General features: G+C 40.9%; 1 protein-coding gene across 3 annotated transcripts; it reads right to left on the reverse strand.

The window, feature by feature from the left end:
• Positions 1-311: 311 nt before the first annotated feature.
• Positions 312-15,400, reverse strand: ZFYVE21 (zinc finger FYVE-type containing 21). 3 transcript variants are annotated; one of them, XM_061376346.1, is made up of 8 exons: positions 15,233-15,395; positions 9,306-9,356; positions 7,162-7,330; positions 4,937-5,012; positions 4,153-4,244; positions 3,275-3,328; positions 1,681-1,823; positions 312-1,076 (listed from the first exon to the last, which is right to left on the reverse strand). In XM_061376346.1, the coding sequence occupies exons 1-8, from the start codon at positions 15,362-15,364 to the stop codon at positions 1,041-1,043; spliced, it is 753 nt and encodes a 250-aa protein (XP_061232330.1). In that variant the 5' UTR covers positions 15,365-15,395; the 3' UTR covers positions 312-1,040. The 3 variants fall into 3 exon arrangements, with proteins under 3 accessions (XP_061232330.1, XP_061232331.1, XP_061232332.1); XM_061376347.1 differs by lacking the exon at positions 9,306-9,356 and having other exon boundaries at positions 15,233-15,400; XM_061376348.1 differs by lacking the exon at positions 3,275-3,328 and having other exon boundaries at positions 15,233-15,391.
• Between the last annotated feature and the right edge of the window lie 157 nt (positions 15,401-15,557).

The following is a 15,557-nucleotide window of genomic DNA, read 5'->3' on the forward strand; positions in this document are numbered from 1 at the left end:
TACAAGTTCTCCAGTATTCCAGCTGTGATAAATTACTACTTGCCTAGAAAAGCTCTTGGGGGGTCCTTCACACACAAGCTGACAGCTCAGCCTCCTGTGCTGGTTTACTCAGTTTTTACCAGCACAGGAAGACCAGGGTAGAAAGTCACCTGGCACAGAGTGTGCTGCCACAGGATTCATCCCACTGGTTGAACCAATTATCAACGGTTAGAACTAAACTGAGAGTGCTCTTTATCAAAAGGGAAAGTTTCAGAGAGTAGAGGCCACCATATCCACTATTAAAGTTACACATTGCAAAATTAAGTATCACCTAGGTTTTTTAAATAAGTGAATTAATTTATTCATATTTGTACATTAAACTGTATACAATTTCAGAGAGTATTACAGTCAGATTAACAAAAGTTAGTTACCAAAAAGAAAATTACAAAACTAAACATTATTCTGGAAGCTTATTTATATCACAGAAGTGAAGTTTCAAGGTCATGTTCATGTAAGTCCAGTTTGTGGTATTTGCTGAAATATTTAATGTTTAACATGAAATGTTAAAAAAACACAAGTGATTTCTGTAAAACCATAGCTAAGGCAGATTTTATTATTGTACATTGACTTTTAACCATTTGGATAGAGGGAAAAACCTGAGATCTATACCCAAAAGCTATTCTCTGCAGAAGAGACATACACGTTTGTTTGCTTTCTGTAGCAAACAGTATACATAACTGTTACTATAAAAGTTGTGCTGTACAGGGGCTGTAGTGCAGGACACTTTTACATTAAGTGCCAATAAAGGCTTAACGTAATATACAAAGTCTTAAAAGGTGAGGCTGTTTAAAGCAGTAATTGTATACATATTGCACACTATTGTGAATACTCATGGGTCAAAAAAATGCTCCCCCTGAATCTGCCAGTTCCTGCATCCTGAACCGTGCTGGAATGATAGAGGGTGAAGAACCATGAGTGTTACCAGCCATTAACTAGCAGAGAGCAAGAGGCAAGTCCATGGAGGCTGGGCTCTGCCCTCAGGTGCCAGCAGTTTGCTGTCCTTACTGGTCCCGGGATTCGTAAAGAAGTTTTGTTGCCTAACAGAAAGACAAAACATCACTGTGTTAACTGAAGTTAACACCTCATCTCCCTCCTACCCCTTCAAAAATTTCCTTTAAACCCAAGGCTTTAAGTTCTTTATCCATTTTTCTCCATCCAAGGCACTTAATAGCAGTCAGATAGGCACTAGAGTAATGTTTGAGACTATTCAGGGTTAGTTTAAATGCAGAACCTGTGGTCACAGAATATTTTAGATAACTTATATTTGTTTTTTCTTTGTCAGAAACGGCTATCTGATAAAACCTAGCCTTGGGAAAAGCTAGATAGAAGTAATGATTCCAAGATCTTGGTAATCCATCTAAAATATACACAGTAAACAATGTTATGTTCTATAATCCTCATGCCTCCTCAAGAGTCCTGGCTAGGGGGTTTCACTGGTCTTAGACTATAGTGTCAACCAACCTCCTGCACTAGGGATAAACGTGCTTTCTCTTCTCTTTACATGCTGTTACCTGGGACCTCTGAAAGCCTCACTGCACCCATCCATCACACAAAACCAAGCTAAATGACTGTCAAAGGAGACAAAGCACTCCACATAACAATTTCCTTCAGCCTTCTGCAAGTTTTGCCCCCACTGCTTACCTTGTGCATAGCTGCCAGCCAGCTTGCCGACAGCTTCTTATTACAGCTGAAGTCTTCACTAGCTGTAAACTTCATCTGCATTAGCTCCTCTGATCCTGGTACCTTATACTGCAGAATCATACCTATGGCACGAGTATTGCCTCCTGGAGAAACAAAGAAAACCTTCAACAGGGACAGGTTCTGGAGCTAACAGAACAATTTGGAGCTATTGAGCACGTCTGAAGACACCAGCTTATCACTTAAGTGAAGGCCGTGGAAATAGCAGGTGCACCACCAGCAGCCACAGAAGTGATACTGCCAGGCCACGGAATATGTAGACTCAATGTTTAGTTCTCTTTGGCAATCACCAAGGCAGAACTTGTATAAGCCATCAGGTAAAGCCACTAGCTACACACAGGAAATATCCTCTTGTTTCACTATTACTGTGTCTTCTTTGAAACAGACATCAGTTTCACACTGTAGCCTGCAGTCTGTAAACCGAATGACTTGTGTCCGGTTAGACTGATACCAAAAGGGCTCCCTGCTCAATACAAAGTTTGGCACAGCAGTCAAAAATCCCTCCAAGGGTGGCAAAGGCTGGGAAAGGTGCTTACACAAGACTAGAAAACAACCGTCAATGTCATTGGCTTCCTGGAGGAAATCTGCTACAAATGACATTGCTCTGGCAACTGTGTGATAGCGACTTGTTTGTATCTCTTTTACACTAGCTGCACAGAGGTAAGATAAACCAAAGCCAAAACACAGACAGGAAACAAGCTTTGTTTAGAATACTGCACATAATTGGCATTATTTCCTGAAGCAGCAGAGCATAAACTAAGCCCCAGGAACAGCACTGCTATACACAGGACAGCATTGCATGAAGGGGCTCCCAACAGGCCATTTCTGTAATATCCAAGAAGCCAAACAAAAACTTAATCTAAGTGACCTGATCAAAAGCCCACAAGCAGTTTTCATAAAAGTAGCTATTTGCTCCTCTTCTAGGGTAAACTGAAATCCAACTTCATCACTCACTCTCCTGCATATACCTGGTCAGAATAACAGATTAAAGACCTACGCAGCTCCATGGAAATCAAACACCTACAGCCTTGGACAGTTTGCCACTGTCTGACATTCCAGGACATTACTGATTCACGCAGAACACACCTCGTAACAACAGGTTTTACTACTTCTAAAGATGTGTAAAAGCACACCATTAACTGTTTATTTAGTGCAAAGCCTTACTGGACAGTGCACAAAAAACAGTACCACACATTTCTGGTATACACAACTCAGCACACCTCTGTTGAAGTGGGTGATGCATAACACTCTGTGCCACTAAAAAATACGATTTCTCAACTTCCCTTCTCCCTTCCAGCATGGACAATAGCACATGTGGTCTAAAGAGGGCCTTGAGCGTTTCAGTTCTCCTCCAGAAAGATACAGAACACTCAGTTTATTAGATGGGAAGGAAAGGTACCTGTCAGATTTGAACACAATTTGTATCAAGTTAAACAGCTATAGATCAAACAAAATCAGCACTGCAGACGATGACTGCTGGGAGGGGGTCACGACAACATGCTTAGAGGTGAGTCATGCTCAAAGGTACTGATAATACCTTCAGTTATGTGCTGGCTCTCCAGAAGGCTGGTGTAAGCATAAGTATCTTTTTCTACCGTCAAGAAGGAAGGCAGGCAGGCAAAAAGATAAAGCAGTCAGCAGAGTAGTGAACAAGGAGTTATAGGAACATTAATTCAGCAACACATCTGGTTGATTTGAATACCAAGATAAGTTTACTGAAGTTAACATGCTATACTGACTGAATATTGCACAGAGAGGCTGCCCATTTAGAAAACTCTAGCAGTGGCAGAGGTGTTCTGAAGAACAATCATTAACATTCCTGACCTTGTTTGTTCTCGTTTCAGTGAAATCCTATTCAAGTTCATCATGAAATACTCTAAAATCTGGTAAGAGATGAGGCAGTAAGTAGCTGCCCTCTGATTCAGAGGTTACCAGTTTCATTTGGCCACCCCTTCAGCTCCAATGAAATCAATAAAGCACAGTGTAACTCCCACCCACACCCCCTTCCAAGGTTCTCTCACTCTTCACACAATTATTTGTACCAGTAGAAGAGAAATCCCATCTGGATCCTGAAATGAAAGGTACCAAAGAATAGCAGTTCCCTCCTATGGGCTTTTGAATCAATAGATCTTTATATTTAGCCAAACGAAATATTAAGAACAAATGATGACCGCCTTTACTCAGGTTTATAAAGGATCTTTCCTATATTACAGTAATTTCTCAATTCCCAGGTTATCCCCAAAATCCCAGCAGCCACAGAGAGGGTTTCACAGACTGCATTCCATTCTGAGAGCAACTGTAGCTAGCACACCACAGTTACAGATAACCTGGAAACACACTGTCCAGCTCAAACCATAATCACAACTTCACATATTTTTTTCTTAACAGTTAATTTGTATTCAATGAAAAACTTACCCCCAGGAGTAAATCCCTCTGTAAGTATCTGAACAGTTGAAATCTGTATAATTTCAATTTCATAATGGCTGTCTCCATCCAAAACCAGATACCTACATAACAGAAGAATTTTATATTTTTTTAAATGGTATTTTTTCCTATAATATGAAGTCCAAATCAAAGGAAAAAAATAAGCTGTTCTGTGGGGTGGGGAGGGAGAGAAATCAAGCAAGAAAAAAACCACTTTTCATTGAATTCCTTGCAGCAAAGAACTTCAAACCCAAACCACGGACCTGCAGTTCAGTTTGCCATAAGACCCTTTCAAAATATTAAAAGCATTCTTCCAAAGTTCTGTGGCAAGAAGAGAACACAGAGTCTAAAGTGTTGCAGCCAACAGGATGACCTGTAATGGGTAACAGGTGTGGCTGTCATCTCAACAATGCAGAGCACTGTTAGAATCATCCTGAAACAAGCTTTTTTCAGTGGCTACAGCTTTTCCCCTGTAACGGCCTCTTACGATCACTCTTCTAGCTGGCAAAACCACTGTACCCCAGCAGCACCAAGAGACATCATCGGCAAGTGAAGCTCCACCAATCCCTGGCATTCTGATCCACACTGCTAGTAAATTAGAACTCACTAAAGTTGTATCTATCCCTTCGGTCTGATTACTCTCTCCAATATATTTGCAGCATGTTACTTATATTTTGCTCAGGTTATTGGATAATAACATAGCTGTATATTATATACATATTGCTGTGCAGTAATAATGTAGTTTACAAGTGCAATTACTATCAACCTTTCTTACCTCTGATTGTTGGAAAGTCGACAAACCATGAGCTCAGATTTTTCAGATGTTCCGAGAGTTACAAAGAACGTAGCACCTGGAAAGAAATGTTTTAGTATTCTAAGAGGGAGCTGAGGAAGGATCATTCAAGTATCAGAAAGGATAACTCGTATTTCCTTACTGCACCTCATACATAGGACTGCGTGAATTAACAGACTTAATTGAAATGTTGAACTGATTAACATCAGGAGAACACGCAAGGATAAAAAGCTGATCTTAAATTACCATGTTGCGAATCACAGGACCTTTCACAATTGCGATGTCCTTTCTCCCACGTGTTGTGGAAATACAGATGATACCCAAGATGCATCTTTTAAAATGAGAACAGATTTGGAGATGGCAATCAGGCCACTAAAGCCCCTCCCTTGTCACCATAACACAAACTATTGTTTCAGTACTCAAAAAAAACCCAACCTGTCAGAAGAACCTAACAGCAGAATGTGACCTTCAGCACTGTGCTTAATAAATAGTGAAGACATCTCGTTTTCATTACCGAAAGCTAGCTCACTCCTACTCTAAGGCCAATGAACTTCATGTTATGTTTCTTCCTGCTCAGAAGAGCCCCTTCGACACCAGGAGTCATCTTAGCTACGTCAGTGAAGTGAATCACAACGTAAAATAAAGCAGACTACACACCTAACCACTTTATTTCCTCCATGCCTCATGCTCCCTGGATTATCTAATCCCAGTACTGCTGGTCTGGGATGTGGAAAAAAAACAACAACATAGAGCCCTGCCAAACCATCTGCAAACCATCTCCATAAAGTGAACCATGCAGCTCAGGGAGCTTAACCTGGCCATTTCACAATTTTACTCAGTCCCACTGACCCCTCAGCATGGGCCCCCCAGCTGCTGGTGAAACGAGACAGCAAAACAGCAATGGCAAAGCCGTGAAGGACATCACAATCACCACCTCTGATTGGTATCTGTGGCTCCACACTAGAATCATAGAATAGTTTGGTTTGGGAGGGACCTTCAAAGGTCATCTGGTCCAACTCCTCTGCAGTGAGCCTGGACATCTTCAACTAGATCAAACTGATCCTAAGTCAGGAACAACTTCAGACTTCAATTGCATAACACAAATGCAAGCAGGATAAGCTTTAATAGAAGTCTCCAGTTTAAAACACACTGTTAAGAGGCATCTACAGCCTCAATTGCAAAGCAGAGCTAAGAATGACTTGTGTGTCACAGGGATGAACATACTCCTCTCTGCACATAGCCTCTCCCTAAGAACATTCATGCTATCAACGAGTATGTGGCTTAGCTGCTGACTGTAGACACTGGCATCAAACTGAGAGCCCATCAAAAGCCACTGAACAATCACACAATGTTTTAAAAACTGAAGACTCAGCTTTCTTAATGTAACTAGAACATGAATTACTGTACTGCATGTAGTTTTAATGCTATGCAAAATTGACCACTCACTATGTTCTGCCCTCAACCATAGCTGTAGGCCATGGACAAGATCAAAGCTCAGAGATGAAGCCTGAAACAGGCATTGTATCTTGTTAGAAAATATTAATATACTCCATATTGTGAAGTATTTTCCATCCTTATTTAATGTGAACAGGAAGGTGGCTACAGGATTCACTACTTTAGAAACATGCCAACTGCACACGTGTTCTCAGAGGCATTGAAAATTCCCTTGTCTTTAGTTAAATCTTTGTAAATACTGGCTAAAAAGTACAAACTTCTTTCCAAATAAACTGATAACATAGAATTATTAATCGGCAAATGAGAAGCATGACAACAAATGCCAGAGAAAGACTCTTCATCAGGGACTGTAGCGACAGGACAAGAGGTAATGAGTTTAAACAGGGGAAGTTCAGGTTAGACATAAGGAAGAAGTTCTTTCCTGTAGGGGTGGTGAGGCACTGGAATGGGTTGCCCAAAGAAGTGGTAGATGCTCCATCCCTGGCAGTTTTCAAAGCCAGGTCGGACAGAGCCTTGAGCAACACAGTTTAGTGCAAAGTGTCCCTGCCCATGGCAGGGGGTTGGAACTGGACAATCTTAAGGTCCTTTCCAACCCTAACTGTTCTATGATTCTACGAAAACAGTAGTTAAAGGAGACAAAACCACAGCTCATTTGACAAGAGGTATTACTCCTCCTGTTGATCAGTTTTAACACAGCATTTGAACAAATACAAACGAGATCAAACCTGCAGATATGTGCAGTCGGTCCTTACCATTCATAAGTACTTTAAGCTGCTTGTCATAAAACTCTGTTTCTTTCTGAGAGATGAGGGCACATTCAGCACACTGGCGCACAGGGTCCACAAAGCACATGCGAGGCAGAGGCACTTTTTTACTGCAGCACTTGTCACAGAAACACTTCCCACATCTTCGACAGTGGTGCTAAGCATGAGTGGACAATTTGGTTAGTACAAATGTACAGTGGAAACTAATAGGGAATAATCTGAGAAAGTTACTACCTTAATTATCCCCCTCCTCAAGAAACAGAACAGTTTCTCAGGTGTGAAACATACCAGTTGAGGGATAGGTAAAGGAAATTCAATTGCTACAGGGGTAGAAAGAAATCCCTGGAGACTGAACACAAAGAACTGAGTACAGTATGAACAGCAGCAATACAAGCCTTTGCTGGCACTCTTTAAAACATGCTTCTGGAGCAGACCAGGCAAGACACTCTAATGGCCTCTCCACTTCACCCTACTGTCAATAAGCACACAAGAGAAGAGTGGTTTCTAGGTCCCTTCACACTTCCAAGAAAAATGAAACTTCAACTGGCATTGCTGTTCTTCTCCCTTAAAACTTATTCTCAATTTTTTTCCCATGGAAGAAGATGGAAATCTTCATACTTAAACCCTAAAGCTCTTTCTCTATCAGAAATATCAAGAAGCACAGTTCAAATGTAATGAAGTTGCAAAATCAGAACTAGTATTGCTATGTGTTTCACAACTACCGAATCTGCAACAAGTGGCTTGTGCTCCAAATCAGTACTGGGGTGTGACAGTCCCAGCAGGTCTTCCTGCTGCAAGTTCTCATGTCAGAACAGGTATTCCCAGGCAAGCAGGAACTCATATGCGGTGTAAAGAGACTTTGAACAGTTTGATACAAGGAACTGATACGCTTCACTTCCGCTCAAGTGTTAAGCTTTCCTTCCAAATACTGTGCAAAATTCTCTGCAATAACTATTTCCCAGGGCTTCATTTACTGCCCACAATAAAACACAGCAGCCTCATGAATTAGTGTTTCTAAACCAAAACACTCAAACCAACCACCCACCATGCTCTTAACCCATCCAGCTAAAAGGTAAAACAAGAACTAGGAGAAAGTGTGTCCTATGATTGAAGGGAAGTAGGGAGTAGAGCTCCTTCCTGGTATCCAGTGACAGGACACATGGGAATGCTTTGAAGCTGCTATGGGGAGGTTTAGATTGGGCATTAGGAAGAATTTCCTTACAAGGAGGGTGGTCAGACACTGTAAGAGGCTTCCTAAAGAGGTGTGCAATGCCCCAAGCCCATCAGTGTTTGAGGCAGTTGGACAATGCCCTTAATAACATGTACAGTACATGACTGTAACTCAGTGAGCCCTGATGTGATCAGGCTGTTGGGCTAGATAATCACTGTAAGTCTCTTCCAACTGAAATACTGTGTTCTATTCTATTACTAGGATCACTGACTGACATCCTGCTGGCTCTTCAGGCCTCCTGAGAATTTTCACCTATCTGATATAACATACTGGTATGTCTGGTGGTATTCATGAACACCAGAATGATTCTACACTGACCTGCTCACTTTTATGTAATGAGCATAATTTAACATCAGTGTTTTCATACAGTGAGCCTGATTATGGCTCACAGCAACCAAGGGTGTTTACACTTTCTTCTTTAATTAGAAATTCCCTTTTCCAAACCCAAGATAAATCCTCTTTTATAACAGAAGGAGAATCTGTCTTTTGGTTTTGTGCTTCTTAACAATATAGTTCTTTAATGTAAAATTGTAACTCATTACTATTGAAAACAACTTTGCTTACATTTCTACACCTGAATTAGTTGATCTGTTTTCTATGTCAGTATTGATGGTAGCAGCAACTCCAGCTGCTTCCTTTGAATGTAAATCCTGCAGGTACCCAGTAATTTGGGAAAACTCTACATAGGTGTTACACATTGAGCAGAGAGAAGAATTTCAAAAACAGAATTAAACCAAAAAGGACCTCGACTCAGAAAAGGCAGAACAGAAAGAAAAGCTACTTTAAGTCACATCAGACTTTGCATGCTCTTCTTTTGATTTAAAAGGTAGAAGATTTCAGTGTAAATCCACACTGGTATTTTGCCACAGTTAATGCTTTACATGTCTTTTATTTCTCTTACCTTTCTAGTTATGAAGTCAAATTTTGCGTCACACTGCATACATCTTGGGCACTAGAAAACAGTACAAATTAAAATTAATCTACGAGATTTCTAAACCTTCAACCCTACCACCACATACAAAGACTGAGCTTTACATTTTGCCCTAAAAAGAATCACCTTCAACAAATTTCCATCCTTTATCTTTTCACCAGGGATGGCTTTCATTTAATTTCAATGTAGCAATATAATGTCATCCTTATTTGTAAGACAAAAAAAAGCTGCCAAACTCATTCCAAAACTCCACTTCAGAAATACTTATGTTTAGTTACATTTGTCTACCCAAACAGCCACATACTGCAGAGTCAACTGGTTTTATGTAAGCTGTCATCCTCACTGTATTACGCTGCAATGCTCTGTTGACTCTCTAAAACACTGTTCACGTATTTTAATGCTCCCAAAACTTGGAAATTCTTGACACACGCTAGGAGATAATCTGGTTTTCTTCCAAGCTACTAAGGCTTAATTTTATTCCAGCTACAAAATGTCACTTCCTGAAATATCTCTTTCCTAAAACAAGCTTACACCCACACACTCCTCCCAAAAGAAAAGCCAGAAATAATTGAAGATGCTTGTCTCTCTCAATGGAATTTTTGTCTCTCACAACTAAGCAGAGTGTCAAGGGCGACAGTTTTGGGTTTCCAAGCTAGTAGGAGGGACAATTTAAGTTTTCTGTATAGAAACTCACCTACCAAAGGGCTGGTACTCAGCCACCAAATCACTGGATATTCACCAAGATCTTACATATTTTATTCACCATATCAAAATGCTCTCTCCAGGGCTTATAATGCAATTATTACAAGATTTATTTGCAAATATTAACACAAAATTATGCCCGAGGTCTAAATCAGGAAAACACGGTTGGATCCCATAGTAAGTTTTATACCTCTTGAAACCGAACTCCTCAAACCAGACCATCTCAGGCTACAGCAGAATGTCATCCTAAAAACATGCCCTCAGCTCAGCAGGTGCTATTTGCTAAGCACACAGTAATCATCCTCTGCCTTTCATTAACATATTTCAATACTTTATCTTCTATTAACTCTTTCAGGTTACAAGTGGTTTTGTCATCTGTTTCAGGGACTTTTGCTTCAGCAGATTCCCAATCACCATCACAAGTTTAACAACTATGGCCAAGAAAATATCTCAGTAACTAAACTAAAATTCTCTAGAAACCTTTTGTATTCTTTTGAAGTAGAAGACTTATTAATTTGGAATAGTTTAGATCAAGCGTTCTGATGTCTAAGCAGAAGTTTAACACATTAGAGTAACTGCAGTCACCATAATGGAACACAACAGTGCTTATCACTGCTTCCAATACTTATTATATTATCTGTTTCTAAATCCTAATCAAAAGAAAAAAGTGTTTCTGTATTGTTTCAAATAACACACTAGATTAAGGCATCCAGACACCTCTTTTCACAATGGCTGCAGAAAAGCTTACTCTAACATTCACTGACAAATAACCTTCAGCATAAAGCAACTTCAGCATTCACATTTCATCTCTGTAACTAGTAGTACTCTCCAGCCAATAACCATATTTTGCTCTACACTTATCTTGATAAAGTGTTTTAATTTTTTACATTTGTAGCTTAATAGCTTGTCTGGGAGCTGGACCTGGCTGTTTTTGCTGTTGGTGGTGTTCAGGAATTAGAAGGCACAAGCTATCTACTGGGAAAAGGAGGGTGGGTTAAATAGCTTTTCTAAATACTACCCTAAATAGATTTCATACACAACGTCATTATAAACATACAAGTTGCTTTTCAGGAAGGAACAAAGTTATCCACCCTCTCATTTAATATAAACTCTATAGAAAAATATTTCTGAATACCAGATCTATCACGATAACACTGCCTGATACATAATGCAGACATAAATAAATTGTAAGTCAAATGGCATATGGCAGCAGGCACAGGATAATGGGATTTTCCTACAAAACGTTCTAACACAAGTTGGCTGATACACTGTTCTTTCAGTGTTTTATGTAAAAAGAATAAAGTGAACCATTGGCATAATATCAACTTCTATTTTGCCCGGGAAGAGATCTCTGTGGAAGAAAATCTGGGAAGGTGAATTCTTCCATCCATATGCTGACATAATTAGAGTGCACAAGTTCCAAATTAAGCTTTATTGCTTGACAAGTTTCTTATCACATCCAAAGAGAAGGAAGCACAATGTCCGAGTTACTTTTCATGTCTTCAAGATAGAGGCTTTTTAAAACCAGCATAAATCTGAGGGTTTTGTCAAGTGGAAACAAAAAGATGCAAAGGAAGAAATGAAATAAAAATGCGTATCACAAGTATATTCATTCACATGCAATCAACATACCACTAATACTGGTATCAGATTACTTCATATAGCAAGAGGAAAGTGGAAGAACATCCAACAGGTGTTGGATCTTGGTATTAATTTGAACTGAGAGCTAATTCATTACAAAGAGAGTGGAACTTCTCACACATTTGCTGAAGTGTGATGACAAATTTGCATAATCCTCTGGATCCAGCCAGAGGTGAGAATACTGTAGATGGATGAGAAGCTATAGTTACACTTCACATGCTTTATTTGCATATTCATTAACAAAGCAACTCAAGAAGTGATGCAAGGTAACACCTGGTTGAGCTTGTTAACACAGTGAACTTTTGCAAATGTGAAAGTTCACAAGCTCATCACCTTGTAATCCACCTGACCAAAACAGTTGATGCCAGAGTGGAAAACACCAAATACAAATATACGGCTGATACAGCTCCCAGTCCTTTCTGACACTGCACAGGGCCAGCTCACTGCCTGAGCTATACAAATTTGCCAGCAGTCCAAGGCAGCTCTGTCAAGCAACCAGTGCCAACTCCTAGAGCCTGAGCCAACACAGGCCCCAGCTACACAGAGCTCACCTCCCTCCTGCAGTGACGGAGGAGCCCTGGGGACTTTCACCACATCTGTAAGCTCCTTTCATGCATTCCAGCTGAGGCACTCAGTGCTTCTCAGCAACATGCAGATGTGGTGCACAGCTGGGCATCACGAGGTTTTGCTACCTCCGCATTCAAGCATACATACTACTCAATTTCTAGTCCAAGATCTGCTTAATAGGGACATTATCAGTTGAGCTCTGCTGGTGACTAACAAAAGTTCTGGTAAGATAAAGCACGTGCAGTGACCAACATATGTCTCAAATTTAATGATGCTCAGCACAAATTTTCATAGTATTATCCACCTCATTATTTATATTATGGATAAGGCTACCAAAACAGAAAGCTTTCTGTAGTCCTGCTTCGATCCCACACTCCAAACTCCTAAAAATAACCGATACTTTAAGCCAGTATAATCTTATGACATAAAAGTTAAAAGTTGAAGGATATTTCAATGTTACATAAGTTTCACAAAACTACCAACTGCCATAGTTTTTAGGTGGTGTTACTTTTAGAAAAAAATAAGCCAGTAGACTCTTTCTGCATAAGAAAAGCTACTGACTTTGTGAGTGTTACAGCAGAAGGCAGCGTACTGGAAAAGTCACATCAACATTTGCTAATACCAGGCTCTTGTCTTGGGCTAAGAAGACGGAGGTTTTTTAATTACATCTGACAGGGTAACAGAGCAAGCGTTCTGGCTGAATTCAATATCTAGATAATACTGCCACTTTAAATTTGACTTCATTAATAAATACATGGCCTTTTTAAACTTCCCTGTATACCCCATACCTGCTCTAGTTAAGGAAGAAGTTGGTAACATATTTGGTAATCATTAATCAAAAGAATGTCAGAACTTCAATACAGTTTAAGAAATCTAGTGAAATAACTCCTTACAAAGTACCAATAATGCATGATTAATAATACGGATTAACAAACATTTAAATTAATCATTTAAATTATTAATAACATGGATTAACAAATGCATCTAAATTTAATAATTTAAATGATTAATAGTATGGATTAACAAATTCATTTACATGCATTTAAATGCTAATTCCTCTCAACAGCAAATGTCACCAAGTCTGATGCAAATGCTCAGTCTCACATCAACACCATCAACCCACTGACAACAGACTACAAGGGGGAAAAGTCAGGCTTACAGAGTATGAATACCTATAGTAAAACTGTAACATCATATTCAAAAAACAAGAAACAACAAACTTACACATTCGAAATATACAGACTTAAATACATCTAATTAGTTTAAATAAACCCCAACACAATCCTCAAACAACCTCTAGTTGAATTAAGACGGCATTATGGATTAGACCGAGTTAGAAGTACTTTGGGGTTTGGGTATTTTTTTAATGAAAATAGTCTGCCATAATCAAGGACTACTGAAATACAAAACTACACTTCAGAAGGTCAAGGAGAGAAGTAATTTTAATTTAACTGTTGCACAAGTTATAGTCACTGATGCTGTTGCTGCCAGGAATCAGGTTTCTGGGTAGCCCAGGTGAGTGAGTGCACACAGGTGCAAATCACCAACACAGCAAAAGCAGACGCCACACAATGCAAAGGGAAATCACTTGCACAATAACTGCTCAGACTTTGGTACAAACTGATAAATACACACCCCATCTGCAACACACCCAGTGCACCAACACGTGGTGCTGGCTGGCTTCAGATACCTTCTAATGACTCAGCTCCGGACACTGACATTTTTGTCTTACCTACACTTATGAGACAGAACCAGTGATGACAGGGAGGGGTTTTTTTAATTCTCTAAGTATGGAGGGAAATAACTCAGGAAAACACCCACAAAATATTTTAGCAGACTGCTTGTTTAAATAAGTTGAAAAAGGCACTTTACAAAGCAGGGTTAATTTGGACAAAACCAGCAAGTGACTCACTAGTCACACACCTTGTGCCAGTAAAGGTTAGTCTGAGCTGCAGAAGCTGTGCTAGCAATGCGAATTTCCAGAGTTACTACTTTTACACACAACTTTTCACTTCCACAGATACCACATAGGGAAGAAACTTTCTTCCTCATTCCTAACCAGAAAGGACATAGTGTTCCCATGCAGAACAGACCAACCATGTCAGTATCTGGCAAAGAACGGCTCTGTACAACAGCTCCCTGCTTAAATTCATATTGGCCCATCTAAAATCTTAATTCCAGTCACATTTAAATTCATTGGCATGCATCCACACCACAGAACACTGGCAATAAAGAAACAACTGACTCTAAAGTTATATTAACATCTAGCTGTAAGGGCCTGTAGCAAATAATGCATGAGACATGAAATTTAATACAACATCATGATCACACAGTTTACTTGGAAAGTGTTTAAAACAAAAGTTGATTGAAACGATCTATGCTATTCAATACTCTTTTAAGGCTACCAACATTCGCACAGGGAGCCAAAGGGGCTGTTCTTACTTAGCCCTACTGCCTTATCACTTTGCCACATTCTTTTTTAAATCAACACGGTCTTCAGAATTAGATTTATAGGGATTTAAAGCGAATACTTCACAGCAAATGCTCACAGCACTTTTAACTCGTTCAGTTTCACACTCATTTTTGTGAGAGGGCGCACATTCCCGGAGAACGAGCGAGAGCCCTGCCCTTTCAGTCCGTTGATCTATGCGAAATAAAAGCCCTGTGATTCACATCCACAATCCCGACCCGCTACCTGGCGAAACGAGGCTGCCCGCCACTCATCGGCCCCCGGGCGAGCCCCCGCCACCCGACCACCGCCGGAACCCGACAGGTAGCGACGGCGGGGGGACGGCAGGGACGCGCCAAAAAAGAGAAGAAGCGCCATCTCAACGCTCGATCGCCGGCCAGGCGAATCGTGTCCCGGCTCCCTACAGGGCAGCGGTCCCTGAGGCGGCGAGGGCCCCGAGGACAACGTGCCGACTTTGGGGCGCGCAGAGAAGCCCCATACACCTAGGGAAGAGTGGCGCCCCCGCCCCTACCGATACCTCCTTGTCAGGCACCCAGGGCGGCTCGTCCAGGCCGAAGGGGCTGCGGGCAGAGCGGTGCTCAGGCACCATGCGCAGCCCGCTGGGCGACCGCACCAGCTTCTTGGCATCGCGGGCCTCACAACCCGACATCTTCCCCTCAAACTCCGCCACCGCTACGCTGCCCCTCGGCGCCGTGCAGACACCGCCACTACCCAATGACCACCCAAACCCTCCCAAACAGGCATGGAGCACTACCAATGAAAAGCAAGGCGCCTCCAGGCTCCGCCCACTCTCTCCAGACACCCAATAAAACACTGCCTCTGGACTTCCCAGCCAATCCCCT

This window comes from Neopsephotus bourkii, unplaced genomic scaffold (assembly GCF_033783945.1).
Source record: "Neopsephotus bourkii isolate Nb327-2 ecotype Australia unplaced genomic scaffold, CSIRO-AGI_Nbou_v1 NB_1707, whole genome shotgun sequence".
Classification (NCBI taxonomy): Eukaryota; Metazoa; Chordata; class Aves; order Psittaciformes; family Psittacidae; genus Neopsephotus; species Neopsephotus bourkii.